The sequence below is a fragment of the Ostrea edulis genome, chromosome 5 (assembly GCF_947568905.1).
Source record: "Ostrea edulis chromosome 5, xbOstEdul1.1, whole genome shotgun sequence".
In the NCBI taxonomy this organism is placed as follows: Eukaryota; Metazoa; Mollusca; class Bivalvia; order Ostreida; family Ostreidae; genus Ostrea; species Ostrea edulis.
Genome location: NC_079168.1, coordinates 50,861,137 through 50,876,171, shown reverse-complemented (window position 1 = coordinate 50,876,171; position 15,035 = coordinate 50,861,137). Strand labels below are relative to the sequence as shown.

General features: G+C 36.8%; 1 protein-coding gene across 3 annotated transcripts in view; it reads left to right on the top strand.

Annotated features, from left to right (window-relative positions):
• Window positions 1-15,035, top strand: part of LOC125652710 (alpha-actinin-like) — a 43,926-nt gene that overhangs the window by 12,008 nt on the left and 16,883 nt on the right. For all 3 annotated transcript variants that reach the window (XM_048882079.2, XM_056164731.1, XM_048882078.2), the window contains exons 4-6: window positions 10,520-10,817; window positions 12,623-12,857; window positions 14,775-14,861. In XM_048882079.2, coding sequence (XP_048738036.1) covers window positions 10,722-10,817; window positions 12,623-12,857; window positions 14,775-14,861 — 418 coding nt within the window. In that variant the 5' untranslated portion in view covers window positions 10,520-10,721. The remainder of the gene's footprint in view (window positions 1-10,519; window positions 10,818-12,622; window positions 12,858-14,774; window positions 14,862-15,035) is intronic.

Sequence of the window (15,035 nt, the reverse complement as noted above, 5' to 3'; positions counted from 1 at the left end):
TGGCGATTATTGGTCTGCTTGTGTTTCTTCAGGGTTTCCAGTGACAAGTGAGACCCCAAATGTTCCTCCTAGGTGGGGGGATGTTAGTTACTCAGGAGTAGGGGTGAGTTTGGAGCACACTCCCATGTCCATCGCTCTAGAGTGGGGCGCTGCCCAGAGGTTTTACCATATGCCCACCCCCTACCCTTCGTCTTTCATAGTGAGACATCACCTCTCTATACTTTGGGGATAGATGCCCATAGGTCAGGTTTACACTCTGATCATGACCCCTCTCGAGAGTTTTTGGGAATAGAGTTAGATTTTCCATACCACCACATAAATTAATGCTTTTGATACTGCGACATCTGTGTATGGGGGTGCTGGACTCCAGCACCCTGTCAACCATGACTGGACCACTCTCGTGAGGAAATTGGTGCAATCCCCACTCCTTGAGATGCCACACCAGTCTATCATGAATTACCTGCCAAGCAGCCACAGGTGCCAGGGCACGCAACTCTTGATGTAGCTAGAGCAACTGTGCACCTGTTCACCTCCCAAGTGCCAATGCCCAGTCAGGATGCTTGGACACAGCACCCACAGTACTTGGTAATGGGAGCCTCACCCATAGCACCCTCAACTCAAGGATATGGTGGACCGTTGATGTAAACAGTGCCCTTTACTCAGGGATATGATGGACTGTTGATGTCAACAGTGCCCTTTACTCAGGGGTATGGTGGGCTATTGATGTTAACAGAACACCCAACTCGGAGGTATGGTGGACAATCAATGTCAACAGTCACCCCATTCCAGTGGCGTATCCCAGATGTCATCGACGACTGCCTCAGTGCCTCGCTACACTCAGCCTGTCCATCCTGGAAGGGAGGGGAGTGCAGGAATTTCTTCAGGCCCAAAAGGCAGCAGCGCCCAAGCTGATTCCTTGGGCAGCAGCTGCCCCCTACCCGTATGCCCCAGCAGTCTCAGTTCTCCCCACACAGGCAGCGTCCTCAGCCAATGCTCATGTCCCTCAGACACGTAGTAAGGTTAGATACAAGGATCTGTATTATGATGGCAAGGCAAGTTGGAAATCATTTTTAATGAAGTCTGTGAAGCTGGTCTGCAGTCATCAGTAGATGGGAGACGAGCAACATGATCACTTCTGCTTTTCCCTCTAGGGAGCCGTTAGTAACTACTATACTCTGCTTCTGGAGACCTTACCTAACCTCAGAGACATCCTGTGGAAATTTGACAAGAAGTTTGGCTCCTCAGCGCTGTACATCACCCACCAGCTGAACTAGCAGTCGGCCACCCAGTCAAGCGGTGAGACAGTGGGCGGAGCGCATGCTCACGTTGGCAACCTGTGTATTCCAGACTCTAGCTTATGTTCATCTCCAAGCAGTGACGCGACTATGCTGTGGGGCAGAGGACCACTCTTCGCTTTGGACAGACAGCCCAAACTGGTGGAGGAGGCAGTAGGCCGGATGCAGTATTTCCAGCATTCACGCTGGAGTTTCCCCTTGAAGCCAAATGTAGGCCGAGTGGGGGCAGGATCAAGTGACCCTTCCCCAGACCTAGACTCTAGGAGCATTCTCCGAGAGCTATTGGAGCAAATGCAGCACATTGAGGAATAATAATCAGCCCTATGGGCTTTCACTATTGGAACCTTGCTAATCCTTACCCCTCTAAGGCGAAGGGTGGTTCTCAGTCATCGTCCAGAGACACTGATGGCTCTGGCAGCTACCAAGGACTTACTAGCGAGAGAAGCTCCCACGTCACCGGGAATCATCTAGTGTGCCCCCCAGAAAAGCTTTTAGTGCATTGTCCCCTAGGTGTGCAGAGGCAGATAGTCATAGAGACAAGATGTTACTACATGAAACAAGGGCACCAGAAAAAACACAAGCGTGTGCGTGTTAGGTTGGCTGAGGATAGGGAGGACATGGATACTGGTAGCAACCCGGAGGTTGGGCTGGAGTTTGATCATCTTGGAGAGTGAAAAAGGGGGGCCCGAGGAACCAGGGACAATTGGGCTTGGGCATTGTACCCCAGAGATGGAACACCAGGGAAAGGTAATTGGTGCATTACCATTGGCCAGATAATGCCTTCAACGGGATACATAGTGCAACTGTTAGTGCAAGACTTGCCTGTGGAGGCAGTGATGTATACTGGGGCAGAGGTAAGCATGCTGGGAATGGAACAGTACAACTCACTAGGACGTAAGCCCCCTATCAAGCGACATGTCACTCTGATGCAAGCTGGCACATATGCTTGATTGAGGGAATTCATTGCGGGCCCTTTCTCCATCCAAATGGGGGAGAATTTCCATGAGATGGACCTGTATGTGGCTCCCTTGAAAGACCCTATGCTACTTGGATTAGACTTCTTGCGGGGACGCAAGGCAAAACTAGATTTGGAGCATTACACACTCCCCATGGGGAAGAGACCATACAGATGACCTTTGGCGGAACGGAACCCCGGAAGGAGGTCAGAGTGTCATTTCATTGGCTCGAAAGGTTTGTGTCCACTCTATTTCTGTAGCCTTAAGCCCTTCCAACCTTGATAGAGAGTTGGCAGACTGATGGAACCTAGCATTAGGAGGCTCTCTGAGGTTCTGTTGATGCCTCACACATGCCATTTTATAAAGAATTCCTGCTAGGTGAATCCATTTAATCGAGATGTGATGTTGCAGGAAGGGAGTGTACTGGGCGCTGCAGTTGAGCATGAGCTCTGTGTTCCTGTGCCTTAGGGAACTATGGACACGGGAAGTGCCAAACACTTGAGAGACTTGCTTGAATGCTCTTCCGGGAAGCTTAGCTTGGATGAAAGAACTAGGCTAGCAGACCTGCATACTGACAGAGTTCCAGGATGTGTTCACCTGTTGTGAGTTCGACTTTGGTAACTTTATGGTGCTGGAACACAAAATTGACACTTGGAACATGTGAGACCCAGGAGAACCCCTGTGGGTCAGGGCACTGCAGGACATTGATTGGGAGATCTGGAGGCAAAGGAACAACTTAGTGGACATCCGCCCAGTCACATGGTGGAATGTGCTAGGGATGTTCACTGCCCTGAACAACCAGGGTCTCTTCGATGCCGTTGGTTGTACCTGGTGGCCAGTTTATAGGAGATGTCACCTTGGTTGCCCCGCCTTTCCTGGATGCGATCTGGACTGTCTCGACCCTTTCTAGGCTGGCGCTTGTACCCTGCTGTCTATATCTCTGGCAAGCTTTGGCCCTGCCTACCTGGTTCCCCCCCCCCCCCCCCCCCCCAGATTACCTCTGGGATAGGTGTTAGGCGCCCATTTAAAACATTCCCACGTTCATGCCAGTGTAGGTTGTGGATTCCGACCTTTCGGAGAAAACGGGGAGTGTAGTAGATGGGGCGAGTCGTTCTCGGAATGATTTGCCCAGTCACCGGGATGACGTAGGCCGTACGCGGCTAGAACAGTAAGGACGGCAGACCACCAATTTTCTTCAGAGACCAGAGGTGAGCCTCCCTCAGGAGAAGAACCTGGCTACTTTGTAAATACTTACACCCAATGAATACGATAGGTCTAATGAAAAAAATTCTTTTTCTTTTTTCAGTCCATTTTAATTTTTTTTTCCGTTAAAGTATGTTATATATGGAGCGCCAAATTAGCACAAACTCAAATAATTGAAGATATCTTCAATTATTTGAAGATATCATCAATTCATTTGATGCGCGCAACAATTGAATTAAAGATCTCTTCAAATAATTAATGATATCTTCAATTCTGAATTATTGCATTAATTGAATTGATGATAGCATTAATTCTTCAGCTGAATCGATGCGCGCTTAATTGATTTAATGATCTCTTCAAATGAATTGATGATATCAACAACTGAATTGGTGCGCGCTACAATTCAATTGAAGAGAGCAATAATTGATATAATATGTGCATTAAATCAATTGATGAGAGCAATAATTGAATTGATGCGCGCATTAATTCATTTGATGAGAGCAATAATGGATTTAATGCGCGCATTAATTCAATTATTGCTCTCTTCAATTGAATTAATGATATCTTTAATTCATTTGGAGAGAGCAATAATTATTTTAAAGAGAGCAACTATATAATTAAAGATATCTTCAGTTCAACATATCCACAATTGAATTAATGATCTCTTTAATTGAATTGTTGCTCTCTTTAAAAGAATAGATGCGCGCATTAATTCCTTATACAAAGGCATTGTAAATAATTAAAGATATCTTCAATTGAATTAAAGAGATCATCAAATTATTGATACCGAGCTCTAAATCAATTATTGCGAGCAATATTTCTACTAAATTAATGCTCTCATCAAATGAATTGAAGAGAGCAATAATTGAATTAATGCACGCATCAAATCTATTATTGCTCTCATTAATTCAATTAATGCGCGCATCAATTAAATTGAAGAGAGCAATAATTGAATTAAATCAATTATTGCTCTCATTAATTCAGTTGATGCACGCATTAATTCAATTGATGAGAGCAATAATTGAATCGAAGCGCGCATTAATTCATTTGCTGAGAGCAGTAATTGGTTTCATGCGCGCATTAATTCAATTGAAGAGGGCAATAATTGAATTCAAGATATCTTCAATTATTTGAGTTTATGTTAATTTGGCGCTCCATAGTTATGGAAGTGTTATAATGCCCCACGGTTGGACAACCCATTAACTTGTATGAAAACGTAATGAATAATAATAATAATAATAAGACCTTTATTTAACCAGGATTATATATTTAGCGATAACGCTAGTTTTCAATATGGTCCTGCATATAACATACATACAGACAGATATTAGTAAAATAAACACAGATTAAAAGAAGTAGAATACATATAAACTTAAGAAATAATTATGAATGTAAGATAAATAGAATACAAAATGAAGCTTAAAAAGTATGGTGATAATCTCTAAGATAATTTCTCTTAAAACACGCAACACTCGTTGAGTTTCTTATGTTTTGACTCAAGGCATTCCACACTGTGCTCCCTGAAATGCTGAAAGATCTTCTATAATATTCTGTTTTTGCCCTGGGTATATACAAAATATTTGAATAAGAATTTCTAGTTTGCCTCTGACTGACTTCTGATACATATTTAAAAACATTTAAATAATCTGGCATTAAACCATGTAAAACTTTATACACTAAAATGACTTTTCTATAGACAAAGTAATCTGATAGAGGCAACCAGTTAAGTTCTGTAAACATGACATTAGATGGTGTTTCAAAATTTCTGATGTTAAGAATTACCCTTGCAGCTCGTTTTTGCAATATAAAAAGCTTATAGCTTTAACTTACAGTTGTACTGTCTTACATTTGGTAGGGTAAAGAAGTTGCAACGATTAAAATATTACTGGTTGATAAGTGTTAATTACATGTATTGAATGGTTTATAGACACGCATGACTTTAATATTGAATGTGTATTATTAAGTGTGGAACTGGTAAAACCGTCTATGCAATATGCACATCTGTATAATATGTAGCGCCAAATTCACAAACTCAAATAATTGAAGATATCTTCAATTATTTGAAGATATCATCAATTCAATTATTGCTCTCTTTAATTGAATTAATGCGCGCATTAAATCAATTATTGCTCTCATCAAATGAATTAATGCGCGCTTCACTTCAATTATTGTTCTCATCAATTGAATTAATGCGCGCATCAATTGAATTAATGAGAGCAATAATTGATTTAATGCGCGCATTAATTCAATTATTGCTCTCTTCAATTCAATTGATGAGAACATCAATTGAATTAATGAGAGCAATAATAGATTTGATGCGCGCATTAATTCAATTATTGCTCTCTTCAATTCAATTGATGAGAGCATCAATTTCGTAGAAATATTGCTCGCAATAATTGATTTAGAGCTCGGTATCAATAATTTGATGATCTCTTTAATTCAGTTGAAGATATCTTTAATTATTTACAATGCTTTTGTATAAGGAATTAATGCGCGCATCAATTCTTTTAAAGAGAGCAACAATTCAATTAAAGAGATCATTAATTCAATTGTGGATATGTTGAATTGAAGATGTCTTTAATTATATAGTTGCTCTCTCTTAAAGAATTATTGCTCTCTCCAAATGAATTAAAGATATCATTAATTCAATTGAAGAGAGCAATAATTGAATTAATGCGCGCATTAAATCCATTATTGCTCTCATCAAATGAATTAATGCGCGCATCAATTCAATTATTGCTCTCATCAATTGATTTAATGCGCGCATTATATCAATTATTGCTCTCTTCAATTGAATTGTAGCGTGCATCAATTCAATTGTTAATATCATTAATTCATTTGAAGAGATCATTAATTCAATTAAAGCGCGCATTAATTCAGCAGAAGAATTAATGCTATCATCAATTCAATTAATGCGCACAATGATTCAGAATTGAAGATATCATTAATTATTTGAAGAGATCTTTAATTCAATTGTTGCGCGCATCAAATGAATTGATGATATCTTCAAATAATTGAAGATCTCTTCAATTATTTGAGTTTATGTTAATTTAGCGCTCCATAGTATAAAGCATTAAAACTTGACCAAAGACACAATTAATAAATATAATTAAATAAATCCAGCATATACACGACCCATCCCTCACATACGATGAATGAAAAGATTAGATAACTATCGAGCGAACAACGATTGCAAATCCTACAGAGAATACAAATAAAGAGAGTTCTAAGGACAAACAAGAACCCCTGGGCACACTAGAGGGTGTAATCAGGTGCCCACATTTTATAAGCATTACTTGTGACCTTATTATACAGGCTCCCCCCACAGGTGCTTGTAGACAGGACTTCGGTTCTCCCCCCCCTTCTTGTATTTTTTAATTTTCAATTCCATGGGTATTTAGGGTGGTGGTTTTTTTCTTTCTTTTTTGTTTTTTTGTTTTGTTTTTTGTTGTTGTTTTTTTTATATATAAAATATGTAACTTCAGAGTGCATCTATTTCAATGGAATCCACAAAATGCTATATCACCGATCATAATATTTGAAATAGTGGTTCCGATATTCCGTATTACTAAGTTAACGAAGACCACGCTTTTCTGCTTCAAAAAAGATTCAGAAATTCAAAAATAATATCGTAAAACACTTTTGCGCAATTTGTCTTTAAAAAACGAAACCAAAATGCGCCTATGTTTGATTGTCTATATAGGTTGCCATCTTGCGCTTTGTGGGGGTGATAAGGTCCATCTGTTTAGAATATTTGTTAGTTGACAGTTGTAATTTGCATTCTCATTGAAAACATGCTGAAGGGTAGGATATCTGTATTTTAGAGTACAATTTAGAGAGTACATGTACTTTATTTATTTAATTTGTTGGCATTTTAGCGCCACCACCACCCCGCGCAACCAGGCATTACCACAGCCCCTGCCCCAGGGATCATGAAATTAAAAATTTTGGTAGAGGCTTCCTTGTCCATCATTACTACATACTTAGTTTGCCTTTTATTTCCTTAGGAGTAAAGAAAAAAGATTTTTGAGGAATAATGCATTTTCACTATATGGCCACTCTCTAACACTGGGATCCCTCCCCTCGTGGGTCATAAAATTTACAATCATTACTATATATCCAGTTAGTCTCATATATGCCTAGGAGTAGTAAAGAAGGTTTATAATGAATTGAATCAATTTTACCTGTTTTACCTCAATATTAATTAAGTGGTGGGGTTGGGGTCATGAGATTTACAATTTCTGGTCCCTTTCTCCGACAGATGCGACACATTAAATTTGGTAAAGATTGGACCAATAGTTTTTGAGAAGAAGTTAAAGGATGACGACTGAGGCAGACCAATAACAATTGTGACTCGGGTGACCTAAAAATGTTTAAATCGTAATGGTATTCAAAGAAGATGTCATACTGAGTTCATTTGATACTTTAAACCATCGGAGAACAGTTGCGTAATTTATGTTCTGAAAACGGCATCTCGGGTTGCAAGGTATTAAGATTTTACACGAGGACAAATTAGAGAGAAGATTAGTGAATCTTTAATATCCACCTTTAGATGAATATTTTAGGATTCCCAGTTGCATTCTAGAAATTAGTTTAAAACATTCAAGAATAGTCACTTTTTCATTCTTGTAACACGATATAACCAAAATAAAATCCACAAATCTGGGAGAAACACACATGAATGCAGGCGCAGGGCTGCAGTTTAAACACTTGAATGATTTTATCACACAATTTTCTAAAATCTTTATGAAACTTAAAAGTAACAAGAGACCAATCGCTCGCTCACCTGGGCAGCAGTTCCTAGCAATAAACAAGCTTGAGTAAAACTATCATTATACCAGCACTTTGATTCAGAAAAAAAATAATCAAAGATAGCAACTAAAAAATCATTATGTGATTATTATCCCCCTTGTAGAGGTCCTATGACCCTTCCTTTAAATAAATTTAATCTAAGAATGCTTTTTCCCAAGTTTGGTTGAAATTGGCCCAGTGGTTTTGGAGAATATTTTTAAAAGTCACCAATGCATTTTTGATATTATCTATTACTCAGGTGAGCTGAAAACGTTTTTGGGGTGCATGCTAAAAATGAAAACTTTTCCAGAATATTCTCCGATGGGAATAAAATATGATAGCGATGTCGATCTGTCAGATTCAGAATAAATTCATCTATGGAGATATTTTGTAAAGGAATATGTATGAATCAAAGCACTGACAGTACAGCTGGATCGAGTTGGTTACGATTTAAATATTGATAACATGTTCATATCTATTAATCCACCAATAACCCCGAGATCAGTTGGGAGAAACGTTTCCCCTCAAAAACCTCTATAATTTTATAGAAAAATCCCCCACTTTCTCCTAATGAGGTGTTAAGAATCATGTCTAGCGAGAGAGCGAGTTGATGGCTTAGTAGCGGCAGTTTGGAATCGAGGGTAGGCAATCTACAGAGTTGTGGAATTTAAGTTTTACTCACTATCTGTATGAAAGGTTTTGGTGTTAATCAAATGGAGAGAGACAATTTTGATGATTCTTCGTATGATACATACTTATCTGTTTAACTAACAGATTCTGAGTTGCCGAAATAGGCGCTGTTTTACAAGCAAGAAATATTCTGATTTTATTTTCTAAATACATGTACATTGTATATGACATATGTACATAACATTCGACTGAATGAAATGATGTTTGTAGAATGATAAATATATCCAAAATCACAAATCAAGGTAATTGGGAAATTAACTCTCCATTTAGGATATAAAAGAAATGAATAGCCAAGGAAAAGGGTTAATTTCAGAATGGAAAGAATATATTTGGGGATTGTCCGCCGTAAACGTAACCGGAATGAGGGAAAAGGGGGGTTGGGTTCTACTACATGTATATAGTAGGTTATCTCGCGGGGGGGGGGGGGGGGGGGGGGGGTGTCATCTGACACCTAAGGACTACATATATGTATATAGCCACATTCCCATGGTGGAAGATATACTATATAAGATATCACATATATTTAATGAGATATCTTATAAAGAAAAAACATGTACATAGTAGTTACCCCATATAATACTGTTGGTTTTTTTGGTAAGAGATTTCATATCTTTTATAAGATATCTTATAAAGGATATAAGATATCTCATAAACGTTAGTGGATATATTATTTATAACATTTATAAGATATCTTATATTTATGAGATATCTTTAAAGAAGAATTAAATGTAAAAACGGCGTGCCATAAACACTCTATATCATGTTCCCAGTATTCTCCTCGTGAATTTGCTAAAGTCAACTAAAATATTTACTGGCCTAGGCTAGCTGAAGGCAGTGTCTGTGCGTCTTTAATTCGGTGATTTGATGCAGGGGTGTTAATTAATGAGAGTGATCTCTATATTGCTGAATTGACAAATTGCATAATAACATAGTGTTGCATATGATTTTCATTAGGAGATCAGTATTTACAGATGCTGACTTGGTACAAACGATTCGTGTAATATTTTGCTTTAGTCTAACACACGCCGATGATTAAGAAAACTTGTGGAAATTGTGACAATTTGTCCTCAAGTAAAATGAATATAAATGTTAAAACAAACAACAACATAAAAGAGAGAAATATAATACATGTACATGATTATTGTATAAAGATATCTTTTCAGGAATGTTTATAATATACACCCCTGTTATGTTGTAGCTTTCACACATCGCAGCCACATTGTTTACATACATTCTGCAAAATGTGCGAGGGTGTCGGACGGCTTTCTGTAGTTTCATAGTCAGAATGTGTCGGAATCAGCAAGTCAGACTCTCCTAGACGTTAATCAACCGACTTTCAAATGCATATATATATATATATATATATATATATATATATATATATATATATATATATAAAGAGAATACATGAAATCCTTTTTATAATTTTTTTTTAATACTAACATCAATGTATGATAGACTACATCCATTATTTTACATATATGCAAGTATATAACCATAGATATATAGTTATTCATTAGTATTTGTAAAAGTTAAGTATTTGAAAGTTATGTACTGATGTTTTCATCTCTTTACTGACTATAGATCCGCCCACTGCCAATATTCATTCATGAGAGAGTTCCGAGTGTACAGACGAAGCAGACCGAATGAGCTTCCGGAATTGATCACGTGATTACGACCTCTGGCGGGGTGGAACAGAAGCCCCATGTAAAGGGAGAGTTTACCAACTGGATAGGGACAATTTAACCATTTCGGGAGGCTTTTCACACATTTTATAACTGAAAAAATGTCCGATCAGGATTATGATGGATATATGGAGGGAGAAGAAGAATGGGACAGGGAGGGTTTACTGGACCCGGCATGGGAAAAACAGCAAAAGAAGGTTGGTCTTATTTCCTTTTCATGTTTGACGACAGTGTTTATGTATTGTACGTCTCAGATGTTCATTAGTGGACTGCACTAGATCTCTAGTATATCTGTATTATGCCTTTAAATTTTGGAGTTAAATGCATAAATAGGGACAGGTTTGACGTGTAGATCTAGTATGTTTTTAAAGTTTGGAAGTCCGCCGCCATGATGAAAGATTATTACGTCGACTTGCCAAATTTGGAAACGTTGTATAGAAGGGCGGAGTTATCGTTCGATGTATTTTAATGATAATGATACTTTTAAATCTAGTGACATCTTATCTTATCGTAAAGGGTTTAATGAAGCCTTTAAATATGTTAAAACCTCAGGAATTCGTCTGATTCAACCTTGTCTAACCTCCATGGGTCAACTTGCAGAACAAGTGTAATGGAATGTAGGTCACATCCTTCATTCAATACCTGGGACACACGAAACAGGCTACTGGTTGATTACATGAATTTGATTTGTGGGGTTTAGAGGCCATCATATTGTCTAATATTTAGGAGAAGGATAAAACGTTGTTTTGGAAGTCTGTGCTTAGTCATGTGGAGCTTGTTAAAGCATGCAACACTCCACATACCACAAATATTGTACTACATTCCTGTCTATGCAAAATAGATAAACCTGTGTACATTTAAAATGCATTCTTTGTAAACAAATCCAGAGAGTTTTCTACTGTTGAAGTAATCTAGGTAGAATACCCATGTACTTAATACGGGGAGTATAATTGGAGCCAGTTGTTTCATTCTGCAGTGCTATTATGTGATGGCCATTTAAGGAATTGCCCCTAGTCAGCACTCTTTTGAACTATGCAGGGGGTTTATCATCATCAAACAAACCATTTAATGAAGTTTCAAGTCATACAGGAGGCTCTAAATCAATTGTCCTTCACTTAAGTCAGTGACAAGCTCCTAAACAAGTGAAGAGAAATATGATACACCTGTTACTTATTATAGTACAACCTTTCGTTAGCTTGCTCACAGAGAATGCATTATCATAGAGAAGAGAAACTAAATATAATCTGGCAAAGATAACCTTGAAGACCTTCTTCTCAAAAAGCAATAAACACTTCACCTATTTATAGCAATTATTTTTCATCAGCAGACTAAGTGGATGGAAAAGATTGTTGATGGGCCAATTTTGGATGCTCTAGCACATTGTTCTGGAATAAAAAGATTAAAGTATTTTTATAACAATAATACAAAGTGTTTTGCCATGTCAAGGGTCTCTTGACCTTGCAAGTCTCAAACATATTTTCTAATTTTCTTCTTTCCTGTTCAAGAAATAAACTAAAGGACAACAATTAGTGAAGCTTTTACATGACACAATTATGACAAGAACTATAGTGTAACTTTCGGTTTCAGTATGTGATTATATTCATATTGGGGTATGAAGAATTTATTTAGTAGAAATATTGGTGCATTTCATATATCTGACAATATGGAAATGTTGGACAGCAAAAATACATCTGTAGCATAGATTTTCTAGTTTTTGACATTCGGGCATCAATTCCAATTGCACTAGATTGTCTAAATTCCCAAACTTCTTATTTGGTAATATTTAAATAACACAAAACTTGATATTCATCAAGCACTACATTTAACTTTTTCGCATATTCTTTTGTATAGTTCATTTCATGAAAGTAAAAGTCAATCAGGTGTAGCACAACTATTCCTTAGTATTGTCCAGGGGGGACATTTCAGTGAACACATGAATTTGCTTATTGATAAGAGTTTGTTACATAGAACTATAATAATTTTATTTATTTTAATTTTTCAGACATTCACAGCATGGTGCAATTCCCATTTAAGAAAGGCTGGTACTCAAATAGAAAACATCGAGGAGGATTTTCGAAATGGTTTAAAATTGATGTTATTATTGGAAGTGATCTCTGGAGAACAGCTCCCCAAGCCAGACAGGGGAAAGATGAGGTTCCACAAAATTGCAAATGTCAACAAAGCTTTGGACTTCATTGCATCTAAAGGTGTCAGACTGGTTTCCATTGGTGCTGAAGGTATGAAAAATCAGCAAACTTGGCATTGTAAAAAATTTTGCGTGAATATATTTAATGCGTAAAAAAATAAAAATCAATCTTAGTACATTCTAACACACTTAAACTTTGATTTCCCCCTTTGAAACTATAATATTAAAGTTTATACTCTTCCTTGTATTGGAAGTGGTACCTATCTGTACACTCCAGCATATTTTGTACATTATCATTCAAATCCATTATGAGTGGTGTTGTATGGCACTCAGAAGATTTAATGAAACTGAATGAAGGTTTAGAAGTTAAGAGTACATTTTTACAGAGTTTTAAATAGATAATTCAAATTTTTTTTAGTCTGGCTTACACAAAGTAGATATCTAAAACTGTTCTGATAATTTGATAAGGACGACTTTTGAATTTCACTTAAAATTCTCTGGACATACAAAAGTTGCAAAAGAAAAATATAATTTAAAAAAATTCTCATTTCCTAAATGCTTGATATTTCATGTACAGGATACCACATGGAAGGCTTGGAAAGCAGACATTTCATTACTTTTAAGCTTCTTTACCTCATGTTTTTTTATGTAAGTTTTGTTTGTATTAAAGTAAACAACTTTTTTGGAAATGTCTTTAACATGTTCACAGTTGTAACAATTTGATAAATCTTTACTGATAAGTCAAGACCTAAGGTCACAGACCTTGTTCACACAAAATTAAAGACTCTTCACTCATGTGAATAATTTATATCTTTAAGATTTGTTTTCCTGATTACATGTATATAGCAAATGTTTCACAATAATGTTAAAGGTCATAGTCTCTGAACTGAAAAAGCATCAAAGTGACTGAGTTTTTTTCCAAGAGGAAAATGAAGTGTGGAGTGTATAGGGAAATCAACAATAGCTGGATTTTTTTTCTGCTAAAAATTAGTCAAGATATGTAAATGTTAAGTTAATCATTGTTGTAAAAAAAGAAGATTTACACAGCCCTAAGTCAGTTGTCCGGTACTGATAAATTAGGCCATTACTACATAAACACAGACCTACAAATATGTTGGCTCCCTCCAGGGATATGTGTCACAGTGCACACATATTTGTAGGTTAGGTGTCCAGTTATTTAAACTTGTTATACATACTAACTTTAAGCCATGTAAAATGAGTAATTTGAGAGTTTGTTTACTATTTTGTTGTCCTTGAGAAATTTTTTCACATGCATATATTCATAAAATGAAAATAAGCTGCAGTCATTTGAATATTTTTGTGCATAATTCATTTTACAATATGTCAATGCTTTTTCTTAAAAATGCAGATAATGCTTTATTTTACAAAGTTATAGCATTACATTGATGTTAAAGGAGAGGGGATTGTTTCCAAATACACTGATCTGTTCACAATATATATATATGATATCAGGTTTTCCCCCTCCTTATATAGTTAGTTACGATAAGCAGTACTATTGTCAACGCCAAATACTATGGAATTTTCCCAGTTTTGGGGCTAAGAAATGTCTTGTAACAAACTGCTATGTATTTTTGATTTGATGCTCGTAATTTAGTTTTGTATGAAACATACACGTTATTAAACTAAAAATGAAAAGTGGAGGTCAATAAAATGGGGTTAATTTGTAAAATTGTAAACCATAAATACTTGTTTATTCTTTAAAATATGGTTTATTCAGTGTGAATTTTAAGGCAAATTTCATTATTTTGTTGAAATGAAAGTAAATTCCCAGTTTGTTCTATTTTGATGCTGTTATATCCAATTGAATGAATATTGGTATTTGGTACCATTCCCATACAATTAGAGAGAAAAAAGAACCCTTGCCATTTGTGTTAAATTCATATATCACTATCAGGAGGTATGGTTTGAAAGAAAAAAAATTTGTCCAATGTACATATTAAACATCAAAAAGTAGTTTGGATTTGAATTTGTCGTCTTTGTATTTCAGAAATTGTGGATGGGAATCCCAAGATGACTCTGGGTATGATCTGGACCATTATCCTTCGTTTTGCCATTCAAGATATTACAGTGGAGGGTAGGTGCATGTGTTATAGAAATTACAAAACATGGTAGGAGGCATCTTCTCATATGTCTGAATATTTGCTAATGTCAGCATATTGCACATGTTGCTAGTTAGGGCACCAAGTGGATTATTTATAGGTGAATAAGATAGCAACTAGCAGAGTATTTACACACTAATTGTTAACAG